This window comes from Carlito syrichta, unplaced genomic scaffold (genome assembly GCF_000164805.1).
Source record: "Carlito syrichta isolate Samal-C Ts95f unplaced genomic scaffold, Tarsius_syrichta-2.0.1 Scaffold302576, whole genome shotgun sequence".
NCBI lineage: Eukaryota > Metazoa > Chordata > Mammalia > Primates > Tarsiidae > Carlito > Carlito syrichta.
The window spans coordinates 42,753-63,328 of record NW_007246672.1 but is presented as its reverse complement, the minus strand read 5'-3'; the positions used below and the strand labels follow the sequence as shown (position 1 = coordinate 63,328).

The window sequence follows — 20,576 nt, the reverse complement described above, 5'->3', positions numbered from 1 at the left end:
GAGTGGATTGCCTGAGCCCGCGGGTTCGAGACCCACCTGGGCAGCAAGACCTCATCTCTACAATAAATAAAAAATCAGCCAGGCGTGGTAGTGCATGCCTGTAGTTCCAGCTACTTGGAAGGCTGAGGCGGAAGGATCACCGGAGCCCAGCAAGTTGAGGCTGCGGTGGCCGGGAGTGGCCACTGCACTCCAGTCTGGGCGACAGAGTGAGACTCTAACTCAAAAAAAAAAAAAAAAAAAAAAAAAGAAAGTATTCTGTTTGATGCAATACACCTATTAAGACATTTTTTTCACTGCTCAAAACAGTTTTTGAACAAGTCAATTTTTATGCCTTTTAGTGCTTCTGTCATTTTTTTTCATCTCTTCCACATTGGCAAAATGTTCCTTTTGAGGACTTTTTTCATCTGGGTAAGCAAAAAAAAAGTTGCTCAGGGTCAGATTGGATGAATAGGGAGGGTAGGGCATGGGGGTCATGTCATTTTTTGGTCAAAAACTGTTGAACACTCAGTGCAGTGTGGGCAGATTCATTGTCATGGTAGAAGAATCAGTCACCTGTTTGCCACAACTTGGGACATTTCTTCAGCAAATCATGATGCAACTTTCTCAAAACTTCCAGATAAAACTTTGGTTGACTGATCCACAAGAACAAATTCTGAGTGTACTACGGGGCCCACCCTCTAAAAGATTAATTATGTGTTTTTTGGGGGGGTCCCCCTCTCCTTTGTGTTGATTTGTAACCTGTTGGAAAGAAAGGCTGTGGGGAGTATGTACTCCTCCAACTAGAAATAGAAACTCGTTTCCTAGAACAGAAAGCAACAGGAGAGGAGGATGCTAGCAAGTGACTTTCCTCTGGCTGTTCAGAACAGCTAGGGTATTGTGTTGTATACTGGTTGATCCAGTCTATGGTTTCATGGTTTTCTGCTCCTTAGGCCAGAATATTGGCGGTGTTTTTCAGAAGTTGTAATTATTACACACTGTGCCTGCAGGGCACAAAAGACCGAAGAAGTTTCAAGGCTGGTAATTGTGGGTTTGGAAACAGCAAGCTACTGGGTTCAGCTTTTAGATTTATTCCAACAACCAGCAACTGATTGATTCTTTAAAAACAAAAAATACAGAAATTAATCTCAGGACCTCCTTCTGTGTTCCTATCAACATTTTAAAACAACAATAACAACTTGACTGCACCCTTCACCCAGAAGGAACTTTGCACATGAAAGACATAAAACGTTTTGTAGAGCAGAACATTCTTTGAAAGCTCTGGGTAGAAGAAAGCACTTGCTTAAGGAACTTAATTGATAGAAACTAGCAGTTTGGACAGGGCTGCTTCAGTTCAAAGGCACCGCTTTTAATCCCAAACCATTTTAATTTTACTTAACTTTTATTTCTTTCTGGGTGACTACACTGCAAACTTCTATTAATCTACTGCCAAGTAATTTTTCTTAAGAAGGTGGATACTTTACAAGATCCATAGCCAGGAGACGGCTGTCAGGAATGCTGGTAGTACAGTTTTGTGTAGATAAAAACAGAGGCACGGGAAAGTAGGTCATTCTGTTTTATATGTGGAACAGATTCCGTCTCTGGCAGTTGGCTCTGATTGAAAACAATAAGAGTCTAGTACTTTTTAAAGTTTGGAAATGTAACGCCTCTGGCAATACATAATCTAGGAGAGTAGAGGCTGATGTTTTCATAGTTGGGATTTCATGTTAGTAGAACAGCCAAAATGTCAACTGGTGCAAGGAGAGTCATCCAATTCACACATATGCAGCAGGAGAGAAGGCTTAGCTTTAGAAGATGACATTTAACATTTCAGGGAGGAACAGGAAGAATGCAGAAATAGCCGACTGCAGCCAAGAAATGAATGGCTGGTAGAGCAATGTTAGCAAACGTGTTCTTCCTTCATTGTTTCCACAGGAGGCTTGTAACATTGCATTCAGACTTCCACACTATGTGGGGTGCGTGTGAGTGTGTGTGTGTTTTGGTTTGGCTCATTTGAGAGTTAAAGAACTCACAAAAGTAACCAGGTCTGATGTCTTCAGAAGTGATTTCTTTTTTTTTTTTTTTGAGTTGGAGTCTCACTCTGTCACCCAGACTGGAGTGCAGTGGCTGCTCCCGGCCACCGCAGCCTCGACCCGCTGGGCTCCGGCAATCCTTCCGCCTCAGCCTTCCAAGTAGCCGGAATTACAGGCATGCGCTACCACGCCCGACTGATTTTTTGATTTATTGTAGAGATGAGGTCTCGCCAAGTTGCCCAGGCGGGTCTCGAACCCGCGGGCTCAGGCAATTCACTCACCTCAGCCTCCCAAAGGCACGGGATTGCAGGCTGAGCCACCGAACTCAGCTAGAAGTGATTTCTTGAAAACAGCAAATGGTGAGATGGGCTCACTTTGGCTAGTTTACCTTCATAAAATAAATGGTCAGAATCACAAAATAATTGAGCATTTTTATTTTTTATTTCTGAGTTAGAGTCTCATTTTGTCGCCCAGGCTGGAGTGTGGTGGTACGCTCACGGACACAGCAGCCTCGACCTGCTGGGTTCAGGTGATCCTCCCAACTCAGCCTTCCAAGTAGCTGGGATTACAGGCACGCACTATCACACCCGGCTAATTTTTTGATTTATTGTAGAGATGAGGTCTTGCCAAGTTGTCCAGGCTGGTCTTGAACCCATGGGCTCAGGCAATCCTCTCACCTAGGCCTCCCAGAGTGCTAAGATTATAGGCATGAATCACTGCTCCCGGCCAATAATTGAACTTTTTTACCATCCTAATAACTTAGACCAATACTGCAGCCACTTTTTTTCTTGACATTTATTCTCTAGGGAAAAATCAGATTTAATTAGGTGATTATATTCTTTTCTGTGACCCTTAATCTTTCTACAGTCTTGCAAATACTATTAGCCTGTATCCTGGCCATCCTTTTTATCTGGTGGCGTAGAGTATTCGTTTTAGTTGGCGTTAATAGTCTGGTCCAGGATAGTTAAGAAAAAACATATCATCTGGTATATTTAATGTTGTATAAACATTGGTTAGTGCACTATCCTTTAAATGCTGGCACTACTGAATATGAACCATCAATTGAAAATCAACAACCCGCCGGGTGCGGGAGGCTAACGTCTATAATCTCAGCACTTTGGGAGGCTGAGGTGAGAGGATTACCTGAGTCCACGAGTTGAAGACCAGCCTGGGCAATTTGGTGAGACTTCATCTGTACAATAAATAAAAAAAAAAATTAGTCAGGCGAGGTGAGAGGATTACCTGAGTCCACGAGTTGAAGACCAGCCTGGGCAATTTGGTGAGACTTCATCTGTACAATAAATAAAAAAAAAAATTAGTCAGGCGTGGTGGCATACGCCTGTAATTCTAACTACTTGGAAGGCTGAGGTGGAAGGATCACCTGAGCCCAGCAGGTTGAGGCTGCGGTTGCCGTGAGCATGCCACTGCCCTCCAGCCTGGGCAACAGAGTGAGACTCCAACTCAAAAAAGAAAAGAAAAGAAAATCAACTACCAAACAATCTTAAAACGACATAATGATGAGCTACTGAAGAAAGAAAGTGTACCACCTCACACCCATTCAAAAGCACAGAAGTATCAGAACACATGTTTTCTCAGAAACACAGAAAATAACAAATGATGAAAATGTGGAGAATTGGAACTCTTGTGCATAGCTGGGCATGCAAAATGGTCCAAACACTACAAAAAGCATTAAGATACTTCCTCGGTGAATGAAAAACAGTAGTACCATATGATTCAGTAATTCTGCTTCTGAGCTTATGCCCAAAAGAATTGAAAGCAGAGTCTCAGAAAGATATTTGTATACACGTGTTCACAGCAGCCAGCATTATTCACAATAGCCAAAAGGTGGAAGCAAGCCATGTGTCCATTGATGGATGAATGTATCAACAAAATGTGGTATAGACATACAATGTGTTCCCACTCATCCTTTAAGAGGAAGGAAATTCTGACAAGTGCTACAATGTGGATGAAACTTTGCTAAGTAAAATAAGCCAGTAATAAAAGGATAAATATTAAATGATTCTGCTGATATGAGATGCCTAGAGTCGTCAGACAGAAAATGGTGGTTGCCCGAGACTAGGGGAGGGGAAAATGGAGAATTCGTATTTGATGGGTGTACAGTTTCAGTTGAAAAAGAAAAAGTTCAGGCAACCCCTCAGGTCCCCTCCTCTCTGGGAGCTTTTCTGTCCTCTCAATAAATCCTGCTTTCTAAAAAAGAAAAAGAAAACGTTCTAGAGATGGACGGTGGTGATGGCGCACATGTGATGAGAATGTACTTTTTTTTTTTCTTTTGAGTTGGAGTCTCACTCAGTGGCCCAGACTGGAGTGCAGTGGCCGCTCTCGGCCACTGCAGCCTCGACCTGCTGGGCTCCGGCGATCCTTCCGCCTCAGCCTTCCAAGTAGCTGGAACTACAGGCGTGCGCTACCATGCCCGGCTAACTTTTTGATTTATTGTAGAGATGAGGTCTCACCGAGTTGCCCAGGTGGGTCTCGAACCCGCGGGCTCAGGCAATTCACTCACCTCGGCCTCCCAAAGCACGGGATTACAGGCTGAGTCACAGAGCCTGGCCGAGAATGTACTTAATGCCACTGAACTGTGCTCTTAGTAACAGTTAAGCTGGTAAATATTATGTTATGTATATTTTATTACAATAAAAAATAAATAGCATATTAAGCCAGGAAGTGACCCTAAAAAAGAAAAACGCAGAGCATGGACTCATGGTACTGCCTTCAGTAGACTTATAATCTCTGTTATTGTTTCCTACCTAATCCAGAGGCCCACAGAGCTCTTTTGTGGGTCGTAAATTGCTTCCTAACCCTTTGAGAAATATTTCATTGCTCCTCTCTTCTTTCCCATCCCCTCGCAACCTTCCACATGTCCTTCCTTTCGCTGTAGGGTTCAGCGCAAGATGCATAGGGCTCTTTGGTTGAGAAATACTGACCTCATGGATATCCATGTGAGATGCTCAGGCTGAATGTGTGAATAAGGCATCTTTTATCACCTTGATAGAAGAAAAGTAGAAAGGGAAATGAAAGGCACAGGGGGCCGGGCTCGGTGGCTCAGCCTGTAATCCCAGCACTTTGGGAGGCTGAGGTGAGTGGGTTGCCTGAGCCTGCGGGTTCGAGACCCACCTGGGCAACTTGATGAGACCTCATCTCTACAACAAATCAAAAATTAGCCGGGCGTGGTAGCGCGCGCCTGTAGTTCCAGCTACTCGGAAGGCTGAGGCGGAAGGATCGCCGGAGCCCAGCAGGTCAAGGCTGCGGTGGCTGGGAGCGGCCACTGCACTCCAATCTGGGCGACAGAGTGAGACTCTAACTCAAAAAAAAAAAAGAAAGGCACAGGGGAGGGCAAAAATAGACAATTCTAGAACTGTAAGCTGATTTTGGCCCCAAAGGATTTGCTGGAAATTACAATGATGACCTACATGACTAAGACAAGGGAGATCCTTACCTTTTAAGGGGAACCTGTTGAAATTTGGTTTGTTTTCAGGAAATCTTACTTGGTAAGAGCTGCCCCTGGAAAAATGTGGCTTTGCAGGATTCATGATAGTCTCAGTCGAGGTTAGGTTGTGACTCTTCCCCAGGTCCTAAGCAAATTACTCAGACTAAGATATAATTGAATTGTTTCCTTAACTACCTGAACCTGGATTTCAGGATTTAAGCCACTCCAAATCTGGGAAGGAAGTCAGACCTTGGACATTCTACTGGCTTTGGTAGCTCTACACTTTGTCCCATGTGTAATATTTCTCTAGATAGTCTTTAATATTCTGTATTGGACAAATATGGGAGATTGGTGTTCTTGACATTGGAGCTATGGCCATCAGTTTGCTTGCATCAAGGGTCTACTCCCTACCCCCACCACACACACAAACCGAGAAGATGAGAACCCGACCCCGCCTCCCCACCCCCCAAGGTCATAGAATGTAGTTTTGCTTCAAGAAATGTCCTTTGGCTGGGCATGGTGGCTCACGCCTGTAATCCCAGCACATTGGAAGGGTGAGACAAGAGGATTGCCTGAGCTCAGGAGTTTAAGGCCAACCTGCACAACATGGTGAGACCTCATCTCTACACTAAATAAATAAAAAATAGCCAGGCAGGGTGGTGCACCTTGCAGTCCCAGCTACTCAGGAGGCTGAGGCTGAAGGATTGCTTGCGCCCAGCAGGTCGAGTCTGCAGTAGTCGTGAGGGTGCCAGCCTGGGCAACAAAGCGAGACCCCAACTCAAAAAGAAAGAAAGAAAGAAGCAGGAAAGCAACGTCCTTGAACTAAATCTCCTTTCTCTCTTCTCCCAAGCTTCCGCAGGTTCACTCGCTCCAACAGCGTGACGACAGCAGTACAGGCCGATCTGGACTTCCATGATAATCTGGAAAACTCTCTGGAATCTATAGAGGACAATTCGTGTCCTGGCCCAATGGCCAGACAGTTCTCCCGGGATGCCAGCACCTCCACGGTCAGCATCCAAGGCTCAGGAAACCATTACCACGCCTGTGCCGCCGACGATGACTTTGACACGGATTTTGACCCCTCTATTCTGCCTCCCCCGGACCCCTGGATTGACTCTATCACCGAAGACCCTCTGGAGGCCGTGCAAAGGTCCGTGTGCCACCGGGATGGCCACTGGTTCCTGAAGCTTCTCCAGGCGGAGCGAGACCGCATGGAAGGGTGGTGCCAACAGATGGAGAGGGAAGAGAGGGAGAACAGCCTGCCGGAAGACAGTAAGTAATGCCACCACACTCTGCACATCCACCCATGGGGCTGGGGACCCTTTGCGTTTGTAGATTGTGTTGTTTTCTCTCTGTCAGCTTCATCATTATGACCTTGCGGATTCATTCTCCCAACAGAACATGTGGAAGAGCTAAGCTATTCCAGAAGGTTCCATGCAGCACAGAAGAAAACCACTGGGCAGACATGGCACCTTCCTTAGCTCTGATCCACGGTGTTCCTTTTCGTCTCTAAAAACCCCAAGACCCATATGCAAGGGGTTTCCTGTCTCTATCTTGGGTCTTTCTCCTCCAAGAAGATCCTGAAGTATTGCTGGTTCTCAAGGGGACTAAAAATAATTCTAACTAGCCCAGCAAGGGAGCAGGGGCCCATAGGCCCAGGTATTCCGGAGGCTGAGGCAGGAGGATCACTTAAAGCCAGCCTGGGCAACCTAGTAAGACCCTGTCTTGAAAAGTAAATAAGGCAGCCAGGCTTGGTGACTCAGCCTGTAATTCCGCGCTTTGGGAGGCTGAGGTGAGTGGATTGCCTGAGCCCACGGGTTCGAGACCCGCCTGGGCAACTTGGTGAGACCTCATCTCTACAATAAATCAAAAGCTAGACAGGCGTGGTAGCGCGCGCCTATAATTTCAGCTATTTGGAAGGCTGAGGTGGAAGGATCGCCGGGGCCCAGCAGGTCAAGGTTGCGGTAACCTGCACTCCAGGCTGAGTGACAGAGTGAGACTCCAACTCAAAAAAAGAAAAAGAAAAATAAATAAGTCAATAATTTGAAGTTGTATCAAGGTCCATAGATACATGTACACTGGGCATTCATAATCTTTACAATTTTATTGTTCTCAATGAAATATAGTATTAATACAAGGTTTATAATGTATAAGCAGGCCAGTAGAAACTCATGCTTATTTGCATTCTTAAACCTGTTTAGTGTGTATTTTCTCTTAGGTTTTTTTTTTACTTTTTACTAACCTGGTAGGTGTGTGATGGTCTCTCACAGCTTATTTTATTTTATATTATTTTATTTTGAGTTGGAGTCTCATTCTGTTGCAGAGGCTGGAGTGCAATGGCACGCTCCCGGCCACCGCAGCCTCGACCTGCTGGGCTCCGGCGATCCTTCCACCTCAGCCTTCCGAGTAGCTGGAATTACAGGCGCGTGTTACCACGCCCAGCTAATTTTTTAATTTATTTTACAGACAAGGTCTCACCAAGTTTCCCAGGCTGGTCTCAAACCCCTGGGCTCAGGCAATCCTCTTGCCTCAGCCTCCCAAAGTGCTGGGATTACAGGCTGAACCACTACGCCCGGACTTCTCTTCGACTTTAAGGAGACAAATCTTCAGCTGCTAAGGCAATTAACTTACATTCCAATTGCTTGAGTTAAAACAGATGATAAAATAAAATAAACCATGAATAAATGAAATAAATAATGAACATCCTTTTTTTTCACACATTATTTTCAAACTTGGCCTATTAACAACAGCAATTTTGGCCAAGCTCGGTGGCTCAACCTGTAATCCTAGCACTTTGGGAGGCCAAGGCGAGTGGATTGCCTGAGCCCACGAGTTCGAGACCAGCCCGGGCAACTTGGTGAGACCTCGTCTCTACAATAAATTTTTAAAAAATTAGCTGGCGTGGTAGTGTGCGCCTGTAGTTCCAGATACTTGGAAGGCTGAGGCGGAAGGGTCGTCAGAGCCCAGCAGGTTGAGGCTGCGGTGGCCGAGAGGCCAGAATGAGACTGGGTGGCAGAATGAGACTCCCACTCAAAAACAAAACAAAACAACAGCAATTTTTTGTTGTTTTTTTGAGTCAGGGTCTCATTCTGTCACCCAGGGTAGAGTGCAGTGGCATGATCATGGCTCACCACAGCCTCAACCTCCTGGGCTCAGGTGATCCTTCTACCTCAGCCTCCCAAGTAGCTAGGACCACAGGCACATATCACCACACCTGGCTAATTTTTTTTGTGTGTGTGTGTGTGGTAAAGACAAGGTCTTACTATGTTTTCCAAGCTGGTCTGGAACTCCTGGGCTCAAGGAATTCTCTCACCCCTGCCTCCCAAAGTGCTGAGATTACAGGCATGAGCCACCACACTTGGTCAACAAAAATTAAAAATTGAAAAAGAAAAATTCTTAGATTACTTCAGTGATGAGGCCTATTTCACATATTTGTTTAATAATTCTGAAATTGGGATAGTTTATAATCAGTGTGTATTTTAATGTTCTGTGTTTATTTTCCTCTGGAAAACTTATTTAATTAATGGTGGGTACTCCAACTAATGATACCTTTGAATCAAAGAAATTTAGTGATAGGTGTTAAAGCCTGCTTCATTTTTGTATGGGAACCATCTAGAAAAGTATTATAATGATATAGCTTTTGTTTTTGTTGTTTTGTTTTGAGTCAAGTATTCACTGTCACCCAGGCTGGAGGGCAGTGGTGTGATCGCAGCTATCACAGCCTCTACCTGTTGGACTCAGGTGATCCTTGTGCCTCAGACTTTCAATTAGCTGGAACTACAGGCGCGTGCCACCATGTCTGGCTAATTTTTCTACTTATTGTAGAAACATGGTCTCACCAAGTGGCCCAGGTTGCTCTCAAACTCCTGGACTCAGGCAGTCCTTTCACTTTTGCCTCCCGAAGTGCTGGGATTACAGGTGTAAGCCTCCATGACTGGCCCAAGATGTAGCTTTTTGGACTTGCTTTCTTAAAACTACCTTTTAACTTTTTATCATAAACATTTAAAACATGCACAAAAGTTGAGTTTAATATAATGATTCTCCATGTCCTCATCACCCAGTTCAACAACCGGCCAGTCTTATCCTCCCCCATTTGTTCTTGCCATATACCAGAATATTTTATTTTATTTTTTTGTTGGAGTCTCACTCCATCCTCTAGGCTAGAATGCAGTGGCACACTCATGGCCACCCCAGTGTCAACCTGCTGGACTCAGGCAGTCCTTCCACCACAACCTTCTAAGTAGCCAGAACCACAGGTGCATGCTACCACGCCTGGTTAATTTTTGATGCATTGTGGAGACGCAGTCTCGCCAAGTTGCCCAGGCTGGTCTCAAACCCACCGGCTCAGGCAGTCCACTCGCCTCAGTCTCCCAAAGTGCTGGGATTACAGGCTGAGCCACCAAGCCTGGCCTTTACCAGAGTATTTTTAAGAAAATTCAAGCTGGGTGTGGTGGCTCATGCCTGCAATCCCACCTACATGGGAGGCAGAGGTGAAAGGATCACCTGAGCCCAGACGGTAAAGGCTGCAGGGAGCCGTGATCATGCCATTGCATTACAGTCTGGACAAGAGAGGGAGACCCCAACTCAAAAAAAAAAAAAAGAATAAAAAAATCGAAAGAATCCTGTCACTTCCCTATGTGCCTCACACTGACTGATAAAGGACATTTTTTTAGACATAGCCACTCATTATCATCTGTAATAAAAATAATAATTTCTTAATAATTAGAGCTAGCGTCTATTGTAAATCACATTACCTAGATTTACTAGGTGTACCAAACTAGTTGTGTCGAGGAGCGGTGGGTTGTTTCCTAAAGGGAGTTACTTTTTATGGAAACAGAGTCTGGAACCTGTCGGTCAGCAGCTGTGGGACATCCTCGCTGTGGGGTGTCCTTGCTGTTCCCACTCTCTCACTCACAGCTCCCGTTGCCCTCTCCTGCTGAAACCTGTTGGATGACTGACTTACTGCTCACCTTTATGAGCAAATTAGAAAATTCTTAAATGGGCTTCCGTAAAACCTGTATGCGGGTCTCCTTTTGCTCTTTCGTATTATGTGTGCAGACAGCTTGGCAGTGGAAAAGTAAATCTCCTGGACGTTTGCCCCAACTGCTGGTTCCATCCCGGACTCACCTGACTGCTGATCCATGGGCAGAGTTAGCGTTTTTGCCCTGGTGACAGGTCAACGAGGGCACCACTCCACAGCAGTAGGTGGGGGCAGGGGAAGGTTTCAGTAAAAACGTCTTAGTCGTGTTGTCTTGTTCTCCTTTCCCCTTGTGGACACATCCAACATTTATTAGAGTTTCCTAGGAGAAATGCCTCATCGAAGGAACAACTGCGGCATCTGGTGCCACCTCTCACCAGGTCACACCGTCTTTCAGATTTCAGTTCATTCGCTTCATAGATTCGAGACTCCTTCTAGCTTCCTAGTTGGCTTTTAATGGAACTCAGGGAAGCTGCTCCTCTGATGCCGGTAATCCCAGCACTATGGGAGGCCCGGGAGAGAGGATTGCCTGAACCCAGCCAGGGGTTCAAGACCAGCCTGGGCAACTTGGCGAGACCTCATCTCTACAATAAATCAAAAAATTAGCCGGGCATGGTGGCATGCATCTATAGTCCCAGTTACTTGGAAGGCTGAGCTAGAAGGATCACCTGAACCCAGCAGGTTGAGGCTGCCATAGCTGTGAGTGTGCCACTGCACTCCAGCCTGGGCCACAGAGTGAGACTCTGACTCAAAAAAAAAAAAAAAAATTTGTGGCCAGGCATGGTGGCTCAAGCCTGTAATCCCAGCACTTTGGGAGGCCAAGGTGAGAGGATTGCCTGAGTCCACAGGTTCGAGACCAGCCTGGGCAACTTGGCGAGACCTTGCATCTGCAATAAATCAAAAAATTAGCCGGGCATGATAGCGCGTGCCTACAGGAAGGCTGAGACGGAAGGATCGCCTGAGCCCAGCAGGTCAAGGCTGCGGTGGCCAGGAGCATGCCACTGCACTCCAGCCTGGGTGAAAGAGTGAGACTCCAACTCAAAAAAAAAAAAAAAAAATTTAAGAAAATCTTCCTTGATATGAAAGGAACTATGAGAACAAGTCAATTCATTCTCATATAATAACATGAATTTGAAAGGCAAAAACCTTACCAGAAAACCAGATTATTTTCCTGTATTCAAAATGAAACAGAAGCATATTTGTTTGTTTGTTTTTTGAGCTGAAGTCTCTGTCGCCCAGACTGGAGTGCAGTGGCCGCTCCCACCCCCGCAGCCTTGACCTGCTGGGCTCAGGCGATCCTTCCGTCTCAGCCTTCCTGTAGGCACGCGCTATCATGCCCGGCTGATCTTTTGATTTATTGTGTAATCCCGCACCTTTGGGAGGCTGAGGTGAGTGGATTGCCTGAGCCCGCGGGTTCAAGACCCACCTGGGCAGCAAGACCTCATCTCTACAATAAATCAAAAGATCAGCCGGGCATGGTAGCGCATGCCTGTAATTCCAGCTACTCGGAAGACTGAGGTGGAAGGATCTCCGGAGCCCAGCAGGTCAAGGCTGCGGTGGCCGGGAGCAGCCACTGCACTCCAGTCTGGGCGACAGAGTGAGACTCCCACTCAAAAAAAAAATAATAATAATAATGAACATTAAGGAACTGCCCAACCATTTGTTGGTCCAGGCTGAATTTGTTGTACAGACTGAACTTGATGTGTCTTCCTGGTGGTTCTGTAATATCCCGTGCATTTGTCTATTGGGTACCTTCAACATTATTTTATAATCATCTATCTATTAAAAAGTAAGCTTCCTGAAAACAGAAATTTTTCTCATCTTGCTTCTCCATACCCTCAGACACACAGAAGGGGACCAGTAAATATGTATTTGAGTCCTTGCAATGTTTTAAAAATTCTATTTTACAAAGGTATCTTCACTTAGCAAAACTTTTCTTCCTAATTAGCTAAAAAATACTCAGTAAATAATGTCTTGGTCCTTTCAAGCTGCTGTAACAAAATATCCTAGACTGGATAATTTATAAATATAAACTTATTGCTCACAGTTCTAGAGGCCGGGAAGTCGAAGACCAAGGTGCTGGCAGACTTGGTGTCTGGCAAGGGCTTTCCCTCTGCTTGCTCCATCCCAAACGCTCTCAGGCCCCTTTTATAAGGACGCTGATCTTGTTCATGAGATCTCCACCCTTGTGACCTAATCACCTCCTCTAGTACTCACCTCTTTTTTTCTCTCTCTCTCTTTTTTTTTAATTGGAGTCTCACTCTGTCACCCAGGCTGGAGGGCAGTGGCACGCTCTCGGCCACCACAGCCTCGATCTGCTGGGCTCCGGCGATCCTTCTGCCTCAGCCTTCCGAGTAGCCGGAACTACAGGTGTGCACTACCACTCCTGGCTCATTTTTGATTCATTGTAGAGATGAGGGCTCACCAAGTTGCCCTGGTGAGTCTCGAGCCAGGCCAGGACCCACCTCTTAATGTTGGTGATTAGGTTTCAATGCGTGAATTTTAGAGGGGCACATTCAGACCACCGTAAGTAACGAGCAGTTCTTGTTGCCGAAATTGGAAGGGATGTTCCCTTGGGAGATGATTAGCTCTTCTGATCATGGCAAGGATTTGGCAGGGAAAGATGCCCATCTTTCATAGAAGTGCATCTGCCATAGAAGTGACAGGAAGGACTTCTGTGTGGGTAAGGCAGACGGTCTAGACAAACCTTGTGTGTCCTGGTTCTTTTTTTTTTTTTTAAGTTGTAGTCTCACTCTGTCGCCCAGACTGGAGTGCAGTGGCCGCTCCCGGCCACCGCAGCCTCGTCCTGCTGGGCTCCGGCAATCCTTCCGCCTCAGCCTTCCAAGTAGCCAGAATTACAGGTGCACGCTACCACGCCCGGCTGATTTTTTGATTTATTGTAGAGATGAGGTCTCGCTGCCCAGGCGGGTCTCGAACCCGCGGGCTCAGGCAATCCACTCACCTCAGCCTCCCAAAGGCGTGGGATTACAGGCTGAGCCACCGAGCCCGGCGTGTCCTGGTTCTTAAAACACAATCCCATTCCGCAAACACTTGAAGGCTTTCTCTACTTTTTCATGCTTTCAGACACAGAACAGGACCTTCAAACTACTAGGGTTTCAAAATTCAAAACAACACTGGGCAAATTCTGCCCAGGGCCATGAGTCACCAATTTCAAATGAGGCAGATTTAAAGCAAGAAACTCTGATTATAAAGCAGTAGCAACCCTCCACAGTAGGAAGGGAGAACGTAAGTGCCTGAAAGATTATTCATCTTGTCCTTACAAGACCCCTCACGATGGGCTACAGACTTGGACAGGTGTTGTTTTATTTGTCCTCAAAACAGCTCTCTGGCAGTATCTTGTCCAAGGTTACAGCACACAGAAATGTCTGATGGAACAGATACGGCATGAATAACATTTGACAAGATAATGATACTTTGTGCTGCTTGGCACTGCCCTCCTTAAGTTTCCCATATACATCTGTTCCTGATTCCTTGGCAACTGCAATTCTGTTTTGATAGCCATGCCTGGGTTGTAGAAGGCCTTTGTTTTACTAATTTTCTGACTTAACCATCTCTTTTTCTTTTCTTTTCTTTTCTTTTTTTTTTTTTTTCTTGAGACAAGGTCTTGCTTTGTCACCCAGGCTAGGGTACAGTGGCAGTATCACAGCTCATCACAGTCTTGACTTCTGGGCTCAGGCAATCCTCCTATTTCAGCCTCCCGAGTAGCTGGGAGTGCAGGCACACACCACTACACCTAGCCAATTTTTTTGATTTTTGTAGAGACAAGGTCTCACTGTGTTGCCTAGGCTGTTTGCAAACCCTTGGGCTCAAGCAATCCTCTTGCCTCTACCTTCCAAAGTGCTGGGATTACAGGTCTGAGCCACCGCGCCCAGCCAACCTTTTCTTTCTTTTTTTTTTTTTTTTTGAGTTGGAGTCTCACTCTGTCGCCCAGACTGGAGTGGCCACCGCAGCCCGACCTGCTGGACTCCAGTGATCCTTCCGCCTCAGCCTTCCTAGTAGCTGGAACTACAGGCGCGCGCTACCACGTCCGGTTAATTTTTGATTTGTGGTAGAGATGAGGTCTCACCAAGTTGCCCATGCGGGTCTCGAACCCTCGGGCTCAGGCAATCCACTCACCTCAGCCTCCCAAGGTGGAGGATTACAGGCTGAGCCACCGAGCCTGGTTTTCTTTTTTATAAGAGGGGTAAGGAGAAAAGGCCAAACCCCTTTGGCAACCTAGCCAGGTTCTAAGTAACCAGCTTTTGTTTGTTTATTTTTCAACTGCGTATACCAGAAAAATAGCTTTGAGAAATGGGTCAAGCACAGACACACCTGTCCCTTGACCAGGCCACTTTATGTGTTCTTTGGGTCCTAGAGAAGGAGAGACTCTCTTCAGAGTATGACAAAGCTGACCCCTTAACAAAATCCTCCCAGGAGACTCTTGAAATCATCGTAGAAAGTTAAACAGCCTAAAGTGAGAGAAAGGAAGATTCTAATCATACGTACTGAATTTATTTTGTGGGTACCAGAATTACCCAGTTTCAAAATATTTTAAAATGTTTGGAGAATGTACATAATGCCTCTGAATTATATACTTTAAAATGGCTAAAATGGCAAATCTTATGTATATTTTGCTGCAATAAAAACTACCCACCCAAAAAAGGCTGCCTCAGCTAACAATAGGTGGAACAACTTTGCTATCATCACGTTTGTGTAAGAACATAAGATATTTTGTAAAATGCCTTCCTGAATTCAAAGTACAGTATGTTCATCTCATAACAAAAAAAAAGTTTGGAAAATAGCCTATTTACTCAATGGAACAGATTTTGAGGTTCAGATTTTAGACGTGGGGTAGTTATGATCATCTTTCTCTATTGGAGAGTTGAAGAAGAATCCATCTAACTTTAAATAATTACTTAGTGATTAATTATTTTATAATGGTATTATCCCAATTCTGACAGCTGCTTTTGGTATCACAGGGCTGAAAAACACTTCCCTATTTACCTGAAACTGACCAAATACGCGTTAACAAAGGACAGACTGAAAACAAGCACTTAGAAGGGTAGCCTAGGAACCTCAAGCTATCTTTTGAAAAGTATAACTATACATTCTTTAGCTGTGTGGATCTATTCTTTTCCCCGATAAAAGCAAAGCAGAGCAAAGACTTGAGTTCTTGTTTTAAACCTTCAACCCTAACCGTCGATAGTACGTCTTTGGCTTCATGATAAATAATGAAACTGTAGTGAGTGAGGTTTCCTCCAAGCCAAGGCAGCTGACAGAATGCTTGTTCCCGCTGCACTTGAAGTAAAATGATACAAGCGCTTCCCAGACAATGAAACCCTTGTGTGAAACAGCTGTCTCAGGGAGATGGCTCAGTGCTATTTGACAGTGGCTTGTATGTTACATAGATACGTCTGGTATTATCTAACCGGGAATGAAACGACCAGATGGAACTGAATGCCTCTAACTAGGAATGCAGTCTACCGCTGTGGGGGAAAATAACACAGGCTCAGGTTTCAATGGCCCTAGGATGAAATGCCGGTGATTACCCTTCGAAATCTATCTTTGCCTCCTGAATGGTAGACAAACTATACGTGGAATTTTCAGGCTTAATCTGAAACTGACTGATAAACCTAGAGCATGTGCAGGAGGCAGATTAACTCTTCCACTTTAATTTTGCCCGGTAATAGCATCCAAGTTAGTGAAACTTGGCCTTCAGTCCCCCAGAAGGCTGGTGAGCCTTGGCAGCAAATGTGGGGCCGGTCATGAAACCTGAAATGGGGTTCGCCTGGTTTCAGGTCTGGTTACGGAAGCCATGCACAGTCATTCTTGTGACTGTCTATCGGTGCCATCACCAGCCTGCCTGCCTGGGATTGCCTCTGCTGTGTCTCTGCAGCCAGTGCGGCGGTGAGTGGGCAGACAAAGCGGCACTCTGTGAGTTCTGCAATCATCTGCCTCCAGCCCGTGCATTTCGGAGTAGGGAGGGTGCATTCCAGCATGGCTCTTTTCTCTTTCATTCTCATCTGACTCTCACAGTGAACCTTCTCAAGGTCCCTCCTGCCCTCGGTTCCGCCCCCACCCCCCATACACACACACACACTTGCAGTCTCTTTGTATAAGCTCCAGACAACCTGAAATTAGTGACCACAGAGGAAGCGGCAGTAATGAAAAGGAAATCATGTGTAATGTACCTTAGGCTTAACCTTCAAGAGCACTCCTTTCTTTTTTCTTTTTCATTTTTTTTTTTTTCCACACAACGCTGGGGGTGTCAGAGGATATTAGAAAGCATTTTTTAGTGGGAGTGCTTCTTGGGGGTGGTGTCTCCAGGCCACCATACACAAGTGATGTGGCAAACTGAAGGCAGAACCAGGCCTGGAAATAGACCTGCTCCTGGGTCAGTGGTGTTTCCATCACTCCAGAAATGGCAGAGAGAGGGACTGGCCCGTGGGGCAGGGTCTCCTACAGTTGTCCCCAACAATCTGTGGCATATGAATACATTAGACTTCAAGCAGGGTATGCAGTTCTTTTCTTTAGATTACCCAGGGAAATATAAACTAATTTTATTTCATTCAACTTTCACAGGCTCAAAGCTGTCTTTATTTATCTGCGTGTTGTGTATGATGTTACAGCTTCATGGCTGATGTAAGTTGAGTAATGGATCCAAAGAATAACAGTCTTTTACAAGTAAGACTACAGGAGGGATCTGGACCGAGAAAATAATTAAAACGAGCTGAGTTTTTGAAAACCTGTTCTTCAAAAACAAAACAATGTTTTGATTTTGTTTTTTTTTCCCCAGAACCCTGTAGAACCTCTACTTTCAGTCTAAAGGAAAATTTCTACTAGAGAATTCCACTCTTTATTCATTAGCCACCAGGTTTTGGCTCCTTAAAAAAAAAGAAGGAGGCCGGGTGTGATGGCTCATGCCTGTAATCCCAGCTGTATGGGAGGCAGAGGCAAGAGGATTGCCAGAGAGGTTTGAGACCAGCCTGGGCAACTTGGTGAGACCTCCTCTTCACAATAAATCAAAAAATTAGCTGTATGTGGTGGCACACACTTGTGGTTTCAGCTGCTTGGAAGGCTGAGGTGGAAGAATCGCCTGAACCCAGCAGGTCGAGGCTGCAGTGTCTGTGAGCATGCCACTGCACTCCAGCCTGGGTGACAGAATGAGACTGACTCAAAAAAAAAAAAAAAAAAAAAAGAAGGAAAGAAAGAAAAAAAAAAGCACTCTTATTACGCTGGTCAGGAATGAAACAGATTCATGCTTTCTCCAGAGATTTGTTGACAGCAGCTCTGGGTCACAAGTGTGTCTAGGAAGCAGCTGTCGGACGGTAGGTTGGAGATATTCTTTGCTATGCGAACACACTCATAACTGAGAACATCTCCACTTGGATAATCCCAACTCCCTGGAGTCACACAGACTCACACTGACAAATCCATATGACTTTATTTTTTAAAAAATAAATTCTGTATATATTTGAGATTTACATGATAGTATGAGATACTTACAGATAGTAAAATAGTTACTATAGTGAAACTAACGACCATAGCTAGCATCTCCTATTGTTACTTTCTGTGACAAAAGCGGTTAAATCATCTTATTTAGCAAGACTCCCTAATACAAGATGAGTGTATTAATCATAGTCTTCATGCTGTATGTTAAATCTCTAGACTCACCCATCCTTCTTATCTGCTATTTTGTGTCCTTTGATCTGCATCTCCCCGGTATCCCCAGGATCCACTGTTTGCTCCCCATTTGTTCCCCAGTATCCACTGTTTTATTTTCTATCTCTGTATATTTACTCCCCGATTCTTTTAGATTCCACATATAAGTGAGAACATGCAATATTTGTCTTTTGGTGTCAGCTTATTTCACTTACCATAGCTCCCTCAAGTTTATCCATGTGTGGCAAATTGCAGAATCTCCTTTTTAAAAGTCTGCATGATATTCCATTATGCATCATCACACTCTTTCTAATTCATCCACTCACAAATACTTAGATTGTTTCCATGTCTTAGCTATTGTCAATACTGCTGCAATGAACATGGGAGTGCAGATATCTTTACAAGGTGGCGATTTCATTTCCTTTGCATATAAACCCAGCATAGGGATTGCTGTATCATAGGGTGATTCTATTTTTAATTTCTTAGAAACCTTCTTACTGTTTTCCATGCTGGCTACCAGTGTCCATTCCTGCCAACAGTTAGGGTTCCCTTTTATACACGCCCTCACCGACATTTATTATCTCTGATGTTTTTGATAATAGATATCCTAACAGGCGTGACATGATAACTCATGGTGGTCTGAATTTGCATTTCTTTGATGAGTCCCAATTGAGCACCTTTTTGTATACCTATTGGCTAGTTTTTATGTCTTCTTTGGAGAAATATCTATTCGGGTCTTTTGCCCATTTTTAAATTGGGTTCTTTGTTTTCTGTTATTGAGCTGTAAGAATAGTTTTTTTTTTTTTTTTTGAGTTGGAGTCTCACTCTGTCGCCCAGACTGGAGTGCAGTGGCTGCTCCCGGCCACTGCAGCCTCAACCTGCTGGGCTCCGGCGATCCTTCCGCCTCAGCCTTCCACGTAGCCGAAAATACAGGTGTGCGCTACCACGCCCGGCTGATTTTTTGATTTATTGTAGAGATGAGGTCTCGCTGCCCAGGCAGGTCTCGAACCTGCGGGCTCAGGCAATCCATTCACCTTAGCCTCCCAAAGGCGCGGGATTACAGGCTGAGCCACCGAGCCCGGCTAAGAACTCTTTATAAATGTTAAATGTTGTTGGTTGGTTGGTGTGTTGTTAAGAGGCAGGATCTCACTGTATTGATCAGGCTCATCTTGAACTCCTGGGCTCAAACAATCCTCCTGCCTCCCAAACTCCTGGAATTACGGGCATGAGCCACCATACCCAGCCTTTTATACATTTTGGATATTTAACCCCGTATTGGATTATGTGGTCTGCAAATATTTTTTTCCCAGTTCATAGGTTGCTTTTATATTTTGTTGATTGTTTCCTTTGCTGTGCAGAAGTTTTTTAGGCTGAGGTAGTCTCATTTATTTATTTTTGCTTTTATAGCTTACGCTTTTGATATGATATCCAAAAGCTCATTGTCAAGGCCAATGTCAAGGAACGTTTTCCCCTATGTTCTCTTCTAGGAGTTTTATGATTTCAGGTCTTACATGTAGGCCTTTTATCCATTTTGAGTTCTTTTTTTTTTTTGAGTTGGAGTCTCACTCTGTTGCCCAGACTGGAGTGCAGTGGCCACTCCCGGACCGCAGCCTTGACCTGCTGGGCTCCAGCAATCCTTCTACCTCAGCCTTCCAAGTAGCTGGAACTACAGGCGTGCACTACCACGCCCGGCTAATTTTTTAATTTATTGTAGAGATGAGGTCTCGCCTGCCCAGGCGGGTCTCGAACCCACGTGCTCAGGCAGTCCACTCACCTCAGCCTCCCAAAGGCGAGGGATTACAGGCTGAGCCACCGAACCCAGCTCTTGAGTTCATTTTTGTGTATAGTATAGGATAAGGGTCCAACTTTATTTTTTGTTTGTGGAAATCCAGTTTTCCCAGTACTACAGATTGAAGAGACTGTCTTTTTCCCATAGTGTCCTCCTGGTGTTCTTGTCAAAAATTAGTTGACTGCACATGAATTTAAAGTAAATGAGTGGACTTACTTTTAAAAATTCCTTTCTCTGCCTGGGCACAGTGTCTCACACCTGTCATTTCAGCACTTTGAGAGACTGAGGCGGGAGGATTGCTTAAGCTCAGGAGTTCGAGACCAGCCTGGGTAACATGTCAAGACCTCCTCTCTACAATAAATAAAAAATTAGCCAGGCATGGTGGCATGGGTCTATAGTCCTAGCTACTTGAAAGGCTGAGGCAAAAGGATCATCTGAGCCCAGGAGATCAAGGCTGTGATGAGCTGTGATCATGTCACTGCACTCCAGCTTGGGTAACAGAGTGAGACTCTGACTCAAAAATGAAAATAAGGCCAGGTTCGGTGGCTCAGCCTATAATCCCAGCACTTTGGGAGGCCAAGGCAAATGGATGGCCTGAGCCCATGGGTTCAAGACCAGCCCAGGCAATTTGGTGAGACCTCGTCTCTACAATAAATCAAAAATTAGCTGGGCGTGGTAGCACATGCCTGTAGT

The 20,576-nt window shown here is 45.1% G+C and overlaps 1 protein-coding gene across 10 annotated transcripts in view; it reads left to right on the top strand.

Annotated features, from left to right (window-relative positions):
* Window positions 1-20,576, top strand: part of DLGAP1 (DLG associated protein 1) — a 399,852-nt gene that overhangs the window by 352,994 nt on the left and 26,282 nt on the right. For all 10 annotated transcript variants that reach the window (XM_008056910.1, XM_008056911.1, XM_008056909.1 and 7 more), the window contains one exon: window positions 6,305-6,726. In XM_008056910.1, the coding sequence (XP_008055101.1) occupies window positions 6,305-6,726 (422 nt within the window). The remainder of the gene's footprint in view (window positions 1-6,304; window positions 6,727-20,576) is intronic.